This window comes from Saimiri boliviensis, assembly GCF_048565385.1.
Source record: "Saimiri boliviensis isolate mSaiBol1 chromosome 19 unlocalized genomic scaffold, mSaiBol1.pri SUPER_19_unloc_2, whole genome shotgun sequence".
NCBI classification, from domain to species: domain Eukaryota; kingdom Metazoa; phylum Chordata; class Mammalia; order Primates; family Cebidae; genus Saimiri; species Saimiri boliviensis.
In genome coordinates, this window is record NW_027412503.1 from 397,853 (window position 1) to 418,402 (window position 20,550).

The following is a 20,550-nucleotide window of genomic DNA, read 5'->3' on the forward strand; positions in this document are numbered from 1 at the left end:
GAGCACGCCGCACGCGCATAACGGCTTGGCTTGCCTGTCGCGGTGGCTTGGCTTTGCTGTTCCTGGCTTAGAGTGGTGTTCCTCGCTGGGCTCCGTGTTCCTACCTTTGACTGACGTTTCCTCCCTCGCATTCCTTGGCTGGGCCTGACCTTTTATCTGCTGAGCTTGGCATTCCCCTGGCCGGGCTGGGTGTTTCCTTGGGTTGGAGTGGGCTCTCCCTGGGTGGGCGTGGGCTTTCCCTGGGTGGGCTGGGCTGGGCTGGGCTCCCCTCCTGGGGTGGGCAGGTTCGGGCTGGGATTGACCTTTCTCTTCAACCAGGTTGGAAACCCGGAGTTTCCTGCTAGTCGGTCAAGCTGGTTCGTAGAGGCGATCTGCCCGCTACTACTGGCCTCCCCTGGCTGTTAAAAGCAGATGGTGGCTGAGGTTTGTTCAAAGCCGGCTGCCTCCGCTATGAAGAAGCCCTTTGGTCTCAGGAGCAGGATGGGCAAATGGTGCTGCCACTGCTTCTCCTGCTGCAGGGGGAGCGGTAAGAGCAACGCGGGCACTTGCGCAGACTATGACGACAGTGCCTTCGAGGAGCCAAGGTACCAGGTCCGGCGAGAAGACCTGGACCAGCTCCACAGAGCCGCCTGGTGGGGTAAAGTCCCCAGAGCCGATCTCATCGTCATGCTCAGGAGCACTGACGTGAACGAGACGGACACGGAACAAAGGTAACTGGGCCTCGCTGAGAGGAGGCGGGATGGTGGGGATGTGCCCTACTGGTGTGGGGGCGGTGGCGGGGTGCCCGGCTTTATCGTCTCTGCAGGCCCCGCACCATCCTGGCTGTGGGAACCTCAGAGGGGTCAGGGCACAGGCCTCTTTATGAGCAGCAACGTGAAAACAAAACTTTAACTGATTTCCAATCAAATTATAATTTCCCTCGTAGAACACTAATAGACTGTCTTAAAGTGATGTACCTCGCAAAACTAAATCGTTGCAGTGGATTATTTTTAATGTACACATTTTAAAACAATGTCATATACATTATAGAAAGGTATATATTGAGAACTAAGTTCCATAGTATATCAACTTCTGGCTAAATATTCTTCAAATAAAATTCAATATGTGTTTCATATCAATGTATCCTATGTAAATATGTTATTTACTGAGAAACCTTAGAAGGAAAATAAATGGGAAGATGGTTTGTGTCTTTGAATAGGAAGACTCATTTCTCTCAAGATATGAGCTCTTTCTGCGGCTGTTGAACAATGAGAACACATGGACACGGGGAGGGGAGCACTACACACTGGAGTCCGTTGGGGGGAAATGGGGGCGGGACGGGGGTTGGGAAGGTGGGGAGAGATAGCATGGGGAGAAATGACAGATACAGGTGAGCGGAAGGAAGGCAGCAAACCACACTGCCATGTGTGTACCTATGCAACAGTCTTGCATGTTCTTCACATGTATCCCAAAACGTAAAATGCAATTTAAAAAATCTAAAAAAAAAGATATGAGCTCTTTCTGTATTTATCACTTTGACCTAAACCAAATGAAAATAGCAAAGTTTTAGCATTTTTAAATGAGGCATGCTGTCTGTTACTGTGATAAATTAATTTTTTTGTAGCAGAATAGAAAAAGATTTGCTTTCCAGATGTCAAAATTTGCATGTGCTATTTCCACAAATTGTTTACTAACAGCTGAAAAGACATAAATGAGCAGAACAGAATAGGAAATCCAGAAATAGTCAAATGTATGTAAGAATTTAGTCCTTGATAAAGGTGATGTTTTATATTAGTAAAAAACTTAATTATTCCTAAGTGAAATGCAGGCTGTTTGGAGAAACCTAGCTAGATTTTTATGTGACAAAAATAAATTCCTGCAGTATAGAGTAAAAAACTTTAAATACACAAAAGGTGAAAAGTACCAGAAAAAAAAAAAACACAAATGCCTATTTATATATGCATATATAAATATTTAGGTGAAGTCTTTGTCCCCCAGGCTGGAGTATAGTGGTGTGATCTCGGCTCACTGCAACCTCAGTCTCCCAGGTTTAAGCAATTCTCTGCCTCAGCCTCTCGAGTAGCTGGGATTACAGGTGCCCATCACCATGCCCGGCTATTTGTTTTTGTATTTTTAGTAGAGAAGGGTTTCATCATCTTGACCAGGCTGGTCTTGAACTCTTGAACTTGTGATCCACCTGCCTTGGCCTCCCAAAGTGCTGAGATTACAGTTGTGAGCCACTGTGACTGGCCTATATATGCAGATGTATTTTTATGTTCACAATGACCTTCCTAAGAACCTCCCAAAGCAAGTATTCTGAAGGTTGGCTTGGCAAAATAAAAAACATCCGTATATAAGAAAAACATTAACAGAGGTCCAACATCTTTACAAAACATGTATTTTCATTTTACAGAGAATTCTTTCAAGTCAACCAAAAGACAACTAAATAAACTCAATTTAAAATTGGGCAAAGTAATTTCTTTGTATGTCTACCAGTGATCGACGCACTTAGGAAAACATAGTGTTCTGGTAAGAGAAGGAATTTAAGCTAGAGGAGGAATGAAATACTGTTTTCTATTTCACAGAAATTAGAAAATACTGTTTAGAAATTAGAAAATATTTTCTAATTTCTAACAGAATTAGAAAATACTGTTTTCTAATTCTAATTTAAGTTAGAAGAGGAATGACAAGCCAGGTGCAGTGATTCATGCCTGTAATCTCAGCACTTTGGGAGGTCAAGGAAGGTGGATCATGATTTCAGAATTTGAGACCAGCCAGGCCAGCATGGTGAAAGCCTGTCTCTACTAAAAATACAAAACTTTGCTGGACCTGGGCCTGGTGGCGAGTACTTGTAATCTCAGATACTTGGGAGACTGAGGCAGGAGAACTGCTTCAACCTGGGAGGCATAGGTTGCAGTGAGCCAAGATTGTGCCACTGCACTCTGGTCTAGGGACACAGCGAGAATCCCTCTCAAAAAAAAAAAAAAAAAAAAAAGGGGGGGGGGTAATGGAATATGGTTTTCTATCCACAAAGTGTGTGAGGATGAAGAACAGTGGTATTTACACAGTTGCTTAAAGTTTAAGTTGCTGTGACTTTTCAAATAGATACTTTGGTGGTAAGAACTCTATTTTTAAAATGTATATGCCTTTTACTCATCAATTTCATTATTCTGAAATAGCTTTAATAAATGTATACATCTTTTTTTTTTTGTATTGCTTATAATAGCAATGTATTGAGAAGAACTCATATGAAGATTTTATGAACAAATTTCAGTGCATCCATGGCATGGAATAATATGTAACCATTGAGGGCATCAATAGATAGAGATATGTTGACATGCAAAGATGTAATTTGGTATATAAAGTGAGGAAAAAAAATCTGTTTTACGTATACACCAACAATCTGCTTTTGTGTTAGCTGAAAAGATGTAGAAAATATGATCAAATTTATTTCTGGGGATTTGTGAGTGAAGTTTTTCCCTTTCTCTTATCTGTGATTTCTGCAATGAACATCTCAAAAGTTTTAGTTAAGTTTCAGTAGTCATGAAATAATCCTTGGGAAGAGAAGAAATATGCTACTTGCATAGATACAAATAGTTTCTCACATTCTATTATTTATTTTTATTTCTGTGGATGGGTATCTTCTGTAAACTTTTACCCTATCCAGAAGTAGAGGGAATCTGTTTACCTGTTCCAGTAGATTTTATTGTATATTCATTTTATTATATATTTATCTTCTCCTTATATATAATGTGTAAAAACTGTGGATTAATGGTTTTACTTTAGTTATATATGAAAATTAAAATAGCAAATATAACTGATTATTACTATTACAAATGTATTCCTCTACAGGAGTTTTTTTTTAAATATTGAACTCACCAGCTGTATCCTTTCAATCTATTTATTCATCAAACATAAGCCAGACACCTATTTTGTGGCAGGCATATTCTACTGTCTCGCACCTGTTACGTGGCAGGCATGTTCTACTCCCTCTCAGTGTCCTTCATCTTTGAAAACTTCATGTTTACATGCTGGGGCTGGGCAAACTGAGATATTTAAAATTGGGGTATTAGAACTTAATCTCAATTGAAGTTTTTCCTCTCTCCTTTCAAACAAAAGCGTTTCTGAAGGTAGAAATAGTAAAAAGATAACCTTTAATTGTCCTTTAAAATTTATAACAATCTTGGATAAAGACTGTTTTAGTACTTTTAAGAACTAAAATGGGATACATAAACAGCAGCCACAAAAAAAGAATGAGAGCATGTCCTTTACAGGGACATGGATGATGTTGGAGGCCATTATCCTTAGCAAACTAACACAGGAACAGAAAACACCAGATACCACATGTTCTCACTTACAGGTGAGAGCTAAATGATGAGAACACACAGACACCTACAGGGGAGCAGCACACACTGGGCCTATCAGACGGTGGGGGTTGGGAGGAGGGAAAGCAGCAGGAAATAGAAGGAACAGGTAGCAGGCTTCATATCTGGGTGATGAAACAATCTGTACAACCCCCCTTGGCACACATTTACCTATGTAACAAAACTGCGCGTCCTGCACAGGTATCACTGGATGTAAACGTTGAAGAAACTCCACAAATAGTTTTCCAAATCCTTTTTTAAAAAAGAAAATTGCTAATAGTCTTAAATCCTAATATTAATGATTAGAAATACCTGATTTACATACATTCTGTAATTCTGAGTATTGAAAAAAATGAGACATACTTAGTCATTTAAATCTCAAGTTTTCTTTGGCTTAAAGTTTTTTGAAAACCAAAGTAAGAATTAGTTTATTTTAGAAATTTGTTTTTGTTTTCACCTCAGCCTTCTTATTTCATCTAAATGCCAGTCATTGGACTAGAACTGTGCCAGACCTCTTATATTATAACATGGCCTAGCTAATGTAAGGCACCAGGCATTGTAAGATGCCTCATTATTTTACGTCCCAATAAGAGAATTATTTAAATGCTGCCAATTACAGTTATAGTAAATCATGAATTACAAGTGACATTCCAGTGTAAGAAATGTTGAAACGTGGAACCATCTTAGAATCACTAAAATAGAATGTTACCTGTAATCCTTAAAAAATACCTCAAAGTGTAGGTATAATTGTATTATCTCACTCAATTCACATGTCTCCAGTAGTAGTAGTAAAAATTATAATATCTAGCAATTGAGCTGTTGTGTTAGGAACTATTCTCTGTCTTTTGTGTAGAGTCTCATTAAGTATTACAGTGGTTTTCTCTGAGAAAGTTACTATTTTCATTCCCATTTTATTGTTGAGGAAATTGAGATACAAAAAGGCTAAGCAACATCTAGGAAGTGACAGAGCGGAAAGAGGATTCCAGCCCAAGTTGAATGGAATCCAAGGGCTATGCTCTTTCTGTTCAAATAGGCTGCTCTTTCACTCATACAGTGAGTAAGGAGGGGTAATAAATAGTATACTTTCTTCAAAGGAAAATGCAATGTTTGTTTTGAAGGCAGAGTAATAGCAGACTGTTCAGTGTTTGCAATGACATGAACTGCTGAGGTGGCTGTAGACAGTGCACTACAATTTCCTAAAAAGTCTTCTCACTCCCATAGAACTGCCCTCCATTTGGCCTCTGCCAATGGGAATTCAGAAATAGTAAAACTCTTGCTGTACAGAAGATGTGAACTTCATGCCTTTGACAGCAAAAAGAGGACAGCTCTAATAAAGGTATGCAGTAGCCGACTGTATCGGCACGAGATGGATTTGATTTCAATATGTAGAATAAAGATGAGTTTTCTCATTTAAATATAGCTAGTTGGTGAAACCTGTGGAATATTTCTTTTGAGTTCCTAGGATTTATGATTTGTTTTTGGTCTAATACTGACAGGCCGTACAGTGCCAAGAAGATGAATGTGTGTTAACGTTGCTAGAACATGGCACTGACCCAGACCTTCCGGATGTGTATGGCAATACCGCGCTACACTATGCGGTCTACAATGAAGACAAATTACTGGCCAAAGCACTGCTTTTATACGGTGCTGATATTGAAGCAAAAAACAAGGTATAGATCTATCCATTTTATTTTCAAAATACTGAAATGTGATTAACACCGACCTCCTGTGTAAGGGTTAGTTTTCTGTATTTGGAAGCTCAAGCGTACCTGAATGAAAATATTTTGAAATGACTTAATTGTCTAAGATTTTATTTTAAATATTGTTAAATTTAAAGAAGAATTAGAGGGTACAGCTTTTTTAAAAATGTACTTGTGGTAAATTTCTTTTTTTGAAAACACTGACATTGTAAAAGGTAATACTTATTGCTTTTTCCAATTTTTCTTTCCCAGGTTTTTTGTTTGTTTGTTTGTTTGTCTATTTTTCCTAATGACTGTAAAATAGTAAAATTTGCCCTGGAAATAAGTTTTACATTAAAACTCCAAGAAAACAAAAACATGTTTCAGTGAATAGAAATCCTGCTGCTTTGGCAAATTTCTAAGAAAAGTAATCGATATGAAGTGATGTATCTTGAGTGGCAAGGCTTAGGGTAGCTCTGATTGCTCATGAGGGAGAAATGGAAAGGGGAGAAAAGAGCAATCAGAAATATCAAGGCTAGTTTGGAAATTAGGTAATGGAGGGGAAAGACCATGAAACGGTTGTGTGTGTGTGTGTGTGTGTGTGTGTGTGTGGTGGTATTCATTCGTTTCTTTTGTATGGTGATACAGAGTTCTCTTCAGTTTTAGAGAATGAGTTTTCAGTTTGGGAGAGGGAGTTAGTTATAAATTGCCTGGAGATCAATGTTAGGAGGCCTCTGAGGAACCAGATTGGCAGTGAATAGGTGGTAATGTAGTGGGAAACCCTTGAGCAGAGGGAGTAACAGGTACTTAACTGACTCATGATCCTCTTCTGGTAGAAATAGCCAACTAGAGTCTCAATTCTGCTTTCTAATCTAGAATGTCTTGATGGGAAGGTGGGAGATAAGGAGCTTATAAATAACAAGATCAAGTTGGATTTTGAGTTTACTAGACCCTGTTCTTCTCTTACCTGGGAAAATTATGTGGTGTTTTCAGCAAATGAATCTCTCTCCTACTCTTTTCTCTTTCTGGCCAAATCCTCAAATGATAAAGGGAATTGGTCATGTGGCTAAGAGAGGACACCGAAGTAATTATCTATTGCACCAGTTTTCAGCTAGAATTGTGCATCTCAGTAACCTGAGGAAAAATTTTAAATAATCTACAAGTCTAGGCTCTCCCCTGAAGATTTTCATAAAGTAAGTCTAATAAATCCTGGACATGTATGTTTCAAAAGGTTTCCTTGAAGCCAGGCATGGTGGTGAATGGCTGTAGTCTCAGCTGCTGGGGAGGCTGAGGGGGAAAATTGCTTGAGCTCAGGAGTTTGAGTCTAGCCTGGGCAACATAATGAGACCTTTCTCTAAACAATGATGACAAATTCCTCAAAATCTGGATACACTCCTGCTGAGGAATCACTGAATAAATAAGTGTAATATATAAATTCTTACATCTCAGAAACTTAAGATCTCTAGAATAGTTGCAGTTGGAGTTGGATATGTGCTAATTCCTTTATATCTTTCATTTCCCATAATACTAGTTTGACTTTTTTGGGGGGTGGGAGACAAGGTCTCTGCCAGGCTGGAGTGCAGTAGTGTGATCACAGCTCCCTGCAGCCTTGACCTCCCCAAGCTCAGGTGGTCCTTCAACCTCAGTTTTAGTATTTTTTTTTTTTTTTCTGAAGTAGAGATGAGTTTTTTGCCATGTTGCCCAGGCCAGTCTTGAACTCCTGGGCTCAAGTGATTCACCTGCTTCAGGCTTTCAAAATGCTAGGATTACAGGTGTGTGCCACCATTGCTGGCCTAATCTGACTTTTATCTCTGTGGTTGGGATGTTAAAATGAATATTATTGGCAGTATCAATCAGCTTACGGAATAATACCTTCTCCTAACATCAGTTATTCACTGTCATTCAGAAGGTCTTTAGAAATTTGCAGTGAGTAGTCTTCAATAAGTAGAGGATGGTCCTCTCAGGATTTTGTGTCTCTTTGTTACCATTCAAGTGCTTAGCTCAGTAAGTTGTTAGTAAGATCAGAGTTTTCTCAGTTAGAATTGTAGCAAGTTCTAAACTTCTTTGATCAATTGAAGCTTTATTATAGACTATCCAGTATCTCTCTAAATGGTATTGGGAAAACTGGCTAGCAGTGTGCAGAAAGCAGAAACTGGAACCCTTCCTGACACCTTACACTAAAACTAATTCCAGATGGATTGACAATCTAAACATAAGTCTTAACACCATAAACACCCTAGAAGAAAACCTAGGCAAAACCATTCAGGACATAGGCGTAGGCAAGGACTTCATGGCTGAAACACCAAAAGCAATGGCAACAAAAGCCAAAATAGACAAATGGAATCTAATTAAACTCCAGAGCTTCTGTACAGCAAAGGAAACAATCATTAGAGTGAACTGGCAACCAACAGAATGGGAAAAACATTTTGCAATCTGCCCATCTGACAAAAGACTAATATCCAGAATGTGCGAAGAAATAAAACAGATTTATAAGAAAACAAACAAACCCAATCAAAAGTGGTCAAAGGATATGAACAGACACTTTACAAAAGAAGACATATATGAGCCCACCAAACGTATTAAAAAATGCTCATCAGCACTGGTCATTAGAGAAACGCTAATCAAAACCACATTGAGATACCATCTCACACCAGTTAGAATGGTGATCTTTAAAAAACCTGGAAACAACAGATGCTGGATAGGATGTAGAGAAATAGGAACATTTTTGCACTGTTGGTGGCATTGCAAATTAGTTCAACCATTGTGGAAAACAGTGTGGCAATTTCTCAAGGACCTAGAAATAGAAATTCCATTTGACCCAGCAATCTCATTACTGGGTATATACCCAAAGAATTATAAATTGCTCTATTATAAAGACAAATGCACACATATGATCATTGTGGCACTGTTTACAATAGCAAAGACCTGGAACCAACCCAAATGTCCATCAATTATAGACTGGATAAACAAAATGTGGCACATATACACCGTGGAATACTATGCAGCCATAAAAAATGATGAGTTCATGTCCTTCGTAGGGACATGGATGACTCTGGAAACCATCATTTTAGCAAACAGACACAAGAACAGGAAACCAAACACCACATATTATCACTCAAAGGTGGGTGTTGAACAATGAGAACACATGGACACAGGGAGGGGAGCATCAGAGACTGTGGTCGGTTGAGGGGGTCTAGGAGAGGGACAGCAGGGGCATGGGGAGGGTAGGGAGGGATAATGAGGGGAGAAATACAAGATAGAGGAGATAGGGGGATGAAGGCAGCAAACCACCTTGCCATGTTTGTAACTATGCGACAATCCTGCATGATTTGCACATGCACCCCAGAACCTAAAGTACAATAAATAATAAAAAATAAAACGTTTGTAGAGCATTTGCTTAATCAGGATGGCAGTTTTAAACACTGAAAACCATGGAGTTATTGAGACTACATATAGGGATTCTGTAAATTTGGTTTCACTAGTTCTGTGAACTGATTATTTATTTAGTTACCAATCTGGAAAACTTAAATACAAATTGATTTTAAATGAATACATGTTGGAAAAATTGTTGAAATGGGCAGTATGAGACTTAGTAGCAATATTTATTGCACATTGGAGCTTGATCTTTTGGTAAAACATGAAACTAAAGAAATATTTTACAAATTCTTGCTTTATACCCAACAATTTGTCTTAGAGTTTGAGAATATAGAGCTAAAAGATACAGCTCTTTGTTTAGATGGAAAAAATATTATCATCCAATAATACCATGCCAAACGCTGGCATAGAAGCAAAGATTCCTGGAACCAGTAAGTGTTTAAAGTGAGTTTTTGAGATGATCAGAGTTAATGTGTTGAGGCAGAAGAGAGGTGTCTCCAAGGGAAAGAGCAGTGTGTGAGAAAGCACCGAAGAGTAAGAAGGAAGTGACTATAATTTGTTTACTTTCTATGAGTGTAAGTTTATAGGATCTTATATAGTTTCCAGTTCAGTTGAGAAGTCCATAATTTTTTGAATCAAATATCATTTTTGCTTTTATTGTTTTACAGTGTGGCCTCACGCCACTTTCACTTGCTGTGTATGGACAAAAAGAGAAAATGATGAAATTTTTAATCAAGAAAAAAGCTAATGTAAATGCAATTGATAAATTTGGAAGGTATAGTTATTTTTTTTAATCTCTGTGTTGTAGAATGATAGCAGTCACTCAAGTCATAAACATTTATAAGATTAACTTACTGCAACATAGTGATCAGGATCAACAAATCAGTTAAGTAGAAAAACAATTAGACTGGGCAACATAAAGAACAGTTTTAGTGGGATTCCTCTTACTACACTGACTGATGTTATTATGTGACATTTTTGGTTATATGATTTATGTTAGCTAAATGGATTTCATATTTGTCTCATGAAGTGTGAACTTTAACTTTTAGTTTACTTATGACTTAGTATTGAACTTAACTCTTTCTAGTAGTTTTTAATCTCTATGTCTTATATGCTTTTCCACTAATACACTTTATTAAACATAAATAGGAGTTGATAATCATTTTGTCTTTTGAATAACTCTGTGATGAGTTGCTTTCTTTGAAGAATATAAATGTTAGCTTATGCCTCCAAGACAATTAATTGCTATTCCCACATACTGTAAGTTCATCAGCTTTTGTTTTAATTCCAGTGTATTTTGATGTTTTGATTATTTATTTATTTATTTGTTTGTTTGTTTGTTTATTTTTGAGACAGAGTCTCGCTCTGTCACCAGGCACCAGGCTGGAGTGCAGTGGTACCATCTCTGCTCACTGCAAACTCCACCTCCCAGGTTCAAGCAATTTTCCTGAATCGGCCTCCTGAGTAGCTGAGATTATAAGCATGCTTCACCATGCCCAGCTAATTGTTGTATTTCTTAGTAGAGACTGGGTTTCACCGTGTTGGTCAGGATGGTCTCAATTTCTTTACCTTGTGATCCGCCTGCCTCGGCCTCCCAGAGTGCTGGGATTACAGGTGTGAGCCACTGTGTCTGGCCTTATTTTTAATTGGTATGGAGAGAGGAAGTAGAGATAGTTTTAAGTGGGTACACTGTTCCTTTAATGAAGGCAAGGTGTAGGTGGGTGATAAGAGAAAAGAGCTAGGCTTCGGATTCACACAAGACTGGGTTTAATTCCTAGCTTTCTTACTTGATAGGTGTGTGACCTTGGCAATGTTATTTACCACCAAATGTGTTGTCATATATGAAAAGGAGGAGAATATCTCCTTCAAAATTGCCTGTGCATAAGTAAGAAAGATGTGTGTGTGCGGCATTTAATTCAGTGCCCAGCACATGCTTATTGGCATCATTAACTGAAACTATTATGACTACTGTTTTCACCATTCTTATTAATATTACTGCTTTCAGCATGCAGATAGCTCTTATGTGACCCCACAGCTGATTTTCTGTTACCGTATATCAGTCTCGGGAAGCGGGAAGGAAATCTTTACTGAAATCTTTGTTCACTTCAGATAAGTGGCCCTAGCATAGTTTCTTGCCCATCAAAGGCCTTTAAATTAGCAGCTTCTACTATTTAACACCCACTGAGATAAGAGGTTTTCTTTTTGTCCCTTCCTTTTAACTTTGGTGGTATTTTACAGAGATGAACACTTGAGCACCCAAGATGCTTATGTCTTTTAGTGCATGCAAATGTTTAATTCTGCATTGACAGGCAAGATACTAAATGGGTAAAGTATGCCAGATTAGCTTACAACTTTATTACAGTTAGGGAAAAATTACCTCTCTGTCATTTTAGGACTGTGCTTATACTTGCCGTATGTTGTGGATCAGCAAGTATGGTTGGCCTTCTACTTGATCAAGATATTGATGCATTTTGTCGAGATAAATCTGGAAAAACTGCCAGGGATTATGCTGTGTCTAGTCAACATAATATGTAAGTGTTTACATGAAAAGTCTAGTTAACACTAAATTAAGGCTTAAAATAATTACAACAACTGTATCTTATATATCAAGTGAGATGTAGTAGTTTGGTTTGGGTAGTTTTAAAGTGGCAATGAGTTAGTCCCCTGCATCAGCTAGAAATCAAGCAAAAGGTAGACTGGTTAGAAGTACCAGTGTGTGCAGGATTCTTTATCTCAGGACTTGTAAGACCTTTATGTTTACAGATTCCAACATTGTTCATTTCATCCAAGTATAACACCTATGAATGAGATAAAAAATAGTGTCACATCTTTCTTTTTTCTTTCTTTTTTTTTTTTTTTTTTTTTTTGATTAGTTATTTGGGTCTTGAAATGTCCAGTTTGTCAGAAAGTCATTTACTGTCTTCTGAAGACTATCTCTTCCATACTCTTTGAATTTTTCAAGAACCAAAGGGATTTACTAAATCCAAGGAAGACAATCCCTTTTATCAAATCAGAAGGACTAGAAACAAAGGGCACTCCAATCATTCTGTTGTTTCTGTTGATTCTGTTGCATTTTTGCCCCTGAAACTGGTCCTGCTGCCTGGTAATGGTTGATCTTTGACACCAAGATGCCCTTACTGATTCAGATCCCTCAGGTCTTCATGGTGATTCATACAAAGATGTTGAAGTTACAGCGTTTTTTAAATTCACATACCTATGCTTATATGCTCAGCCATTATTCCCAAAGCACCAGCACCATTCTCTGGCAATGTGACTTTATCCACACACAAAATGAGCTAATTGACCATCTCCCCCATATTCAGCCTAGACTTAGCTGAGACCTTCATGGTAAGAGATCCTTTCAGGCCTTTGTTGGTCTTTTCTGTAGCAGATATTCATTGGGCTTGTTCTAAATGGTCAGAGAGGTTGAAATAATGTGGCAGGAAGAGATGAGTGTTTCTTTCTTCTTTGCTACCAGTTCTGTACCCTCATGCACCTTTATATCCTGTATAATACCTGAGGCAGTAGAAAATCCCATATTTACCTTCCCAGAAGCGGCGGACTCCCAGTTGTGATTGGCCCCTTGACTGATCTGTTTTAAATAATAATGAAAATTGCCCAAGCTACTTGCAACTCTACCTCAATATTTAAAAATATTTTCAAATTCTACCTCACAGGAAGCTATTGAAGAGAATTCTCAGAATCTCAAGTAGGTTAGTTGGACTTAACAGAGCCATACCTTGTCCATGTCTCATCACTGAATGTAGGGAATCCATGAGCCCTGCACACTGGGTGCCAGAACATAGGGATCCATAAGCCCCACACGTTGGGTGCCAGAATGTAGGGCTCCATGATCCCCACATTGGGCACCAGAATGTAGGGAGCCACCCCTACATCACCTGTGGGTACCCTGAGTTTGGTGGCAACAAAGGAATGAGAAAAAGAAAGATTAAGAGAGATGATGGGACCAGAGGGCCATCACTTATTACTTTGGAGGTGACAGTGAAGGCCCTGAGCTCTGACCATCCACTCTATTTATTGGTTACAATCACTTTGATCTACAGGGTAGGGGTGGAGTAATGGTGGGGAGAGGATGATGGTGGAGTGAACCAGTGAGCCAGAACTGAATCAGTGAACGGGAAGTGGTGTGTCATTCTAAGGATTGATAACAGTGGCAGTTTGGGGGTTTCACAAAAGAAGAACATGTGGTTATCTTTAGCTTGTTATCTAAGTACAGCTGATGGAACACAGACCTTACAAGGAGCCCACAAGTCTGGCTACATCATAGTTCTACGAAGGGTTTTTATAGCCTTGAGCACCATGTTTATGGTAACAGAGCCAAGGTCACCCTGCACTGGAGCATGAGGCATGAAGAGGCCTTCCTCCTCAGAGGCCTCCTGCGGCCTTCTGCAGTGTATTATTCCCTGCTTATATGTTACTCATAACCAATTTATGTAGGTACTCTGTAAGTTCTTTCTAATCATGTGTAAAAGTAGAACTTTCTGCTTGCTTCAGCAGCACACATTCTCAAATTGAAACAATAAAGAGAAAAATAGCATGGCTTCCTGCATAAGGAGGCCACACAGATTTTTGAAGCATTCCATATTTTGCACAGTCAGTGGAAGGTCATTTGACTGTTTGCTGACTAGCTATAATGCAACAGAGTGATTCAAAGCAAAATGGGTGTCACCAAAATATTGAAGTTGTTATTTGTACTGCAAAAATAGTCATGTAAGGTGGTCTATGAGATAACACTGGAACTGAATAATGTGTGTGGTGTTGTGTGCAAAATATGTTGTTAGTATGTATCTTGCAACTTCTTCATGGAACCTAAAAATAAATGAAAGTAGGGTTTTGGTCTCTCATGTCAGCTGGAGATGAACATGGATATAAAGCATCATCCTGACAAACATCTGCTGTTTGAGAGTTTGAGTCTATAGGGAAGGATCATTGGTCCCAGCCAGGTCTTAACATCCATTGGTTTTTCTGTCCTTAGTGTGATTGATAGACTCCATAATAGTGGACAATCATGTCATCTACTTTAAGGAGTTATTTATCAATAAATTTAGTTACAAACTGTGAAATAGTTGAGATGCCCTGAACTATGAGCCACAAAGAGTAGGACAACTAATAAGCAAAATTAGGACTTAATAACATTTCCTGAAAACAGCAACCTTTTCATATTGGAACGTATGCACAAAATACAGATTGGGTTTTATTTGAAATTCCAACATGATTTCAGTCATAAAATTTAGGAACAGATTATTCCATTGCTTTAATATTTCTGTGAGCTTTTAAAAAATGTTATCTTGTTAAATCTTTATAACAATCTAGTGAAATAAGACAGCAAAGTTCTTATTTTGTAGAAGATGACATTGAGCCCAAGAGGAGCAACTTGTCCAAGAACAAATAGCTGTTCATTATGCAGCTAGGACTTAGGCAGAGTTGGTACACATTATGTCAGACTAATGCGAGTTAACTTACTGGGTCATAGTGCCCTTGATTTCTGACTATTTCACTTTACTCTTTTTCTTGTTTATGATAAGTTTGTAGAATGTACACATAGGTGGATGGAATAATATTGTTAAGTTCTGATATTCTGATATTGTTTGAATTACTCTAAGCATTTCACATTTGGTAAGTATTTTTTATCTCAGTATTAAAAGTCTTTTTATTTATTACATTTTTATACACAGAATTTGCCAATTACTTTCGGACTACAAAGAAAAACAGAAGTCAAAAAAGTTTTCTGAAAACAGCAATCCAGGTAAGACTTCTGATAGTGAGTTACTTTAGGCCAGTTGTCACCAGGCTTTTTGGCACCAGGGACCGGTTTTGTGTAAGACAGTTATTCCATGGACTAGGGCAAGGTTGAGGTGGTTTCAGGATTATTCAATCACATTACATTTATTTTGCTACTTTATACTATTAATACATTGTAATATATAATGAAATAATTAGCAACTTACCGTAATGTAGAATCAGTGGGAGCTCTGAGCTTCTTTTCCTACAAATAGATGGTCTGATCTTGGGACAAAGGGCGACAGTGACAGATCATATGACATTAGATTCTCGTAAGCAGCACATGATCTAGATTCCTCATGTGGGCAGTTCACAACAAGGTTCATGCTTCAGTGAGGATCTAATGCTGTCCCTGATCTAACAGGAGGCAGAGCTCAGGCAGTAAGATGAGCCAGGGGTGTGGCTGTAAATACAAATGACACTTCCTTGGTTTGCCTCCTGCTCACTTCCTCCTGTGTAGTGAGGTTCTTAATAGGCCATGGACTGGTACCAATCTGTGAGGCACTGGTCAGGAAACCTATGCTTGTACCAGCAAGGTCTCACTATTGCTGACTTCACTCCTCCTAATTTGAAATGAAAAGAGATATATTTACTTTGTTGGAACAAGATGTGTTCTTCTATCTGTGGGTTAATTGTCATGATAACAGTAATTTTGTTAGAACAAGATGCTCGGCTACCATTCATCAAAAGATTGTCATAATAAATATACAAATTGCCCAACTCTAGGCTCAGCAGATGATAATAAAAGTAGAAAATGTTTCACAATAACAAAAATGCTAGTATGCTACCTGGATGTGGACACCTAATACATTGTACAATCCAGATTGTATAAGGACACCTTTAATTTAGCCATCTATTTATCAGAGAGCTTTTGATAACAAGGAGACAAAGATGAAATTGATGTAATTTTGATCTTTAAGGTGCTCATAACACAATTGTCTCTATTTCATTTCTGTGCTTTTTCAACAGAATTGACAAAAAAAAAACATTTTTATTTATGTTTTAACTTGTCCGCTTAACAAATAACTATGAAATGTTTTTTAGATACATTTTTTTCTAATGCTACAGAACACAAATAAAAATACAAACAGAGAGGAGCTCATTATTATGATTATCATTTTTTATTATTTTGCTACTTTAATCAGGGCTTGCTGTGTGCTGGATGCCCACTGGAAACTTATAATTATGATTATTTATTATATTGATTATGTGCCAGACATAACTGATGAGGAATGAAAGCTTTTTGAATAAAGGTAGGTAGGATTGAAGGTAAGCATGCAGACTGAGTAGAATGTTTCAAGGTAAAGAAGCAGAAGAATGATGATTGGCAGAAGGAAGATGTAACAAGATTGTGTGTCTGCCGGAAGGAACTTCTAACACGATTCCCTCTGGGAGGAAGAGCAGCAAGTGCAGAAGACAAGATGCTTGAGTGAGCTTTGCAGGGTTTGTGAGCAGTTCACTTTTGCTAGTACCAAAAGTGTGAGATATGAGAGGTTGGGAGTGAGGTGAATACTCAGCTAAGGCAAGTTTATAATAGACTTTTTAATACTATAGAAACGAGTAGGTGTTCAGCCTTGGTCATCATGGTGGAAACCCATCTCTACTAAAAATACAAAAATTAGCCGAGTGTGGTAGCCAGCATGTGTAATCCCAGCTAATTGGGAGACTGAGGCACAAGAATCACTTGAACCTGGGAGCTAGAGGTTGCAGTGAGCTGTTGTGCCACTGCACACCAGCCTAGGCAAAAGGGTAAGACTTTATCTCCATAAATAAAGGAAGGAATGAATGAATGAATGAATGAATGAATGAATGAAATGAATAGCTCTTATCTGGTGGGCCATGGGCATTTTACCAGTAGAATGCTTTGGACTGCACATACTAGATGAGCAGTGGCTAAAACAGTAGGAATCAGAGTTGTTTGGGTTGTTCAGTGATATCCCAGGATCCCACTTGTCCCTCTTTCAGCTGTGTTGCTGGCAGTGTTTTATTATGTCTCCTTTCATAGTTGGCTAATCCGCAACAGCTCCAAACATCTTGTTCTCACAACACAACATCGCAAGGGCTGCTTTTCTTCACAGTGTCTTTTAAATGGATAGAAAACTTAGAAGCATGCAAGGGGCTTCCTGTAACATTTCATTGGATGGGTCAAACCACATGCACATCCCAAAACCAGGCACTGGGAAAGCAGATACGTGATTAGCTTAGAATACTCATTTCTCTTTCTGAAGCTGAGGAGGGGAATTGGGATAATAAACATCCCAATAGACTTGTGTTTCTTAGTCAAGAAAGAATAAGGAAAGTCTATTGGTAGGGAGCCAGCAGTGTTTGCTGCAGAGGCTCATTGGAGAAATTTGAGTCAGGGAGTCACAAGATTAAATTTGAGTATTAAGGCATTCTGGTTATGGTGTAAAAGTGGTTAGCAAACTTTTCTTGTAAAGGATGAGGTGGGAAATATTTTAGACTATGTGGTCTCTGTTGTGTCTAGTTAACCCTGCTGTTGTAGTGTGAAAACCACCACGGATAACATGTAAGCAAATAGGCATGACTGAGATCCAAGAAAACTTTATTTACAAAGCCATAAGGCAGACTGGATTTGGCCTGTGGCCTGTAGTTTGCTGACCCCTCATAAAGGATTGATGGAAGGTAACCATGTAAAGAAACCAGGAGACAAAGGAAGCTTTTGCAGTAGTAGTCAGCTATAGTTTCCTTGTCACACATCCTTGAACTAGTGTCAGTGTAGTGAGAGGTTTTCACCCATGCATGGTGAAAAAAAAGAAACTTAGGAATCTTAGTTTCTCATTTAAAAATGTTGGCCTTTTTTGTGGTATTATGTCTTTTTCATTTGTTTTGCTTAAGTTTTTTTTATGTAAGAAATAACATTAATAGTTGGCCATTTTTATTTAAATAAAAGCCATTTTCTAAATGTTTATGTCCCAAATGGCAGTGGGACTATAAAGCAGAGACAGAAGAGAGGTATAGTTAATATGATTTAGTGATAATCGAATAAGAAAAGTTTGGGGGATAGAGAGAAAGCTCAGATGATGCACTGGTTTCCAGATTGTACCCTAGCATTTAACCTGGACATGCGGAAGGAATAGGAAATTTTCTGGTGAATACAGAAGAGTAAACAGTAGCAGGAATGACTAATTTTTTTCTATGCATATTTAATGGAATATTCATACAGGGTATTTTGAGTAGGTATTTGGATAATCAGCATTTATAACTTGCATCCTACTAGTTTGACTCTTAATAATAAGAATTGTCAAAGATCCAAAGTTGATGATAATTGTCAAAGATCCAAAGTTGATGATAAATGTCCATGTGTATCATCATCAATGACTGAAAGTCAGCATCCACAGAATTGGGACAGATGAACTTAATAGATAAAGATGAATGTCGGAGTTGTGTTTCTCTTAGGGACTGACACTCTATTACCTGTGGGACTCACAGCTGCCAGGAAAGAAAGAGAGCAAGAAGCCTATTAAAGAAGCCAGCAGATTCAGTCCTGGAGTGCCCTGCTTGGCTTCATGTCTTAGTTCTGACTTGTAACAAATTATTTTCTGTAAAATGTGCTTTGTGTTTTTCCCCTCTTGCAGCATGTGAACAAACAGAATCCCTTTAGTAGGGCATTTTTGTATTCTTTCTTGAAACAAAGCAACATGTAAATAACAAAAAGAAGAAAGTAAGAGAAAGAGTATTTTTTGTATAGGCTAGCATTTAACATAAACTTGGAAGTGAGTACCAGGATTATACTTAGAATTTAGGGACGGGATGGGAAAACTAGTTAGAAATCTATATTTAATATAAACATTTCAGTACATTGGGTAAAACTTTTATGAAAATACATCAAAGGATCTTTGATCCACTAAACCAGGAGCTGGCCAGCTTTTTCTGCAAAGACTCAGTTAGTAAATATTTTTGGCTTTGTGGGCTATATACATTTATTTTTTTGAGACAGGGTCTCACTCTGTCTCCCAGGCTGGAGTGCAATTGCATGATCATGGCTGACTGCAGTCTTGACTTTCTGGGCTCTAGTGATCCTCCCATCTCAGCCTCTCTACTAGCTGGGACCACAGGTGTGCAACATCACAGCCAGCTAATGGACTCTACGGACAATAAAGTGAATAAGCATGGCTGTGCTCCAAAATACTTTACTTAGAAAAACAGGCAGTGGGCTGGATTTGGCCCACAAGTGCTAATTTGCTGATCCTTTTGCTAAAAGGAAGGTGCTGCTAATGCAGTGAATCTGATTGGTAAAAGTGCTCTGCATGTGTGGCATTCTTCTTCCTTTGAAATAAGGATATATTTAAGTAGTCACCTCACCACATTTTTCAACAGTAACTTCATATAATTTTTAACATTTCATTTATAAAATATGATTTTTTTCTGCTTTTCTTCTATTTTATTCCTGTTAATAGCATTCAGTATTTTTCTGTGATTATTACTTTGTATATTTGATGAGTATCAACTATCCTAGAATTGGATGATTTTTATCAAGCAAGAAATACTCTCTTTGAAACTTTTAGTATTCCTTGGTCTTTATGTGTAAGCATGAATATGATAACCAGCTTTTGTAATTTAGAAATGTTCAAGGGGTCTTTTAGTTCTATAATTTTAAGAATTTAATACCTCAGTCTAGGATTTTTTAACACTATAAGTGTATAATTTTTATAACCTTTAAAATATATCATTGCTATATAAAATTTGAAAACTACTGTTTCTTGCCTATCACATTTCCATGACTGACTCCCAATTATGATCTCTTTCAAAGAACTATCTACACTCATGAACTCAGATTTTCTTTCCATTCAGTCTTGATCTCATGCCAGTAAGTCTTCAAATTCAACGCTCCTCAAGGTTATTGTTCTCAAGGTTATCACTTAACGTTTCTCTGTAATAAATCTAGGGATTTTTTCTAACACCTCATTTTATGTAATCTGGCAGCAATATTAAACCAAATGGAGGGCATCTCCTCCCTAATAGCATCTTCAATTAGCCCGCTGAAGGACCTCACTCCCTCAGGCCTCCTGCCTTTCTAGTCCTTTTGTCATGGTCTGTTTACTTGCTTCTCAACTTTCTCCTTTTGCACATTGTTGTTTCCTAGGGCTCAGTCCTCAATCTTTTCTCGTTACTTTTTTTTTCTTTTTTTGAAATGGAGTCTTGCTCTGTCACCTAGGCTGGAGTTCAGTGGTGCAGTCTTGGCTCATTACAACCTCCGCCTCCTGGGTTCAAGTGATTCTTCTGCCCCAGCCTTCTGAGTAGCTGGGATTACAGGTGCATGCCAGCATGCCAAGCTAATTTTTGTATTTTTAGTAGGGACAGGGTTTCCCCATGTTGGCCAGGCTGGTATC

At 38.2% G+C, this 20,550-nt stretch overlaps 1 protein-coding gene and 1 non-coding gene across 2 annotated transcripts; both read left to right on the plus strand.

The window, feature by feature from the left end:
* The first annotated feature begins 314 nt into the window (after nt 1-314).
* LOC141583251 (putative POTE ankyrin domain family member M) lies at nt 315-18,684 on the plus strand. The gene is made up of 7 exons (XM_074392539.1): nt 315-710; nt 5,565-5,679; nt 5,840-6,013; nt 10,066-10,172; nt 11,791-11,928; nt 15,094-15,164; nt 18,617-18,684. Exons 1-7 carry the CDS (start codon nt 412-414, stop codon nt 18,682-18,684), a joined length of 972 nt encoding a protein of 323 aa, XP_074248640.1. The 5' UTR covers nt 315-411.
* Nucleotides 13,904-14,007, plus strand: LOC141583298 (U6 spliceosomal RNA). Its single transcript, XR_012515976.1, has one exon. It is a non-coding gene; the product is annotated as a U6 spliceosomal RNA (small nuclear RNA).
* Nucleotides 18,685-20,550: the final 1,866 nt, after the last annotated feature.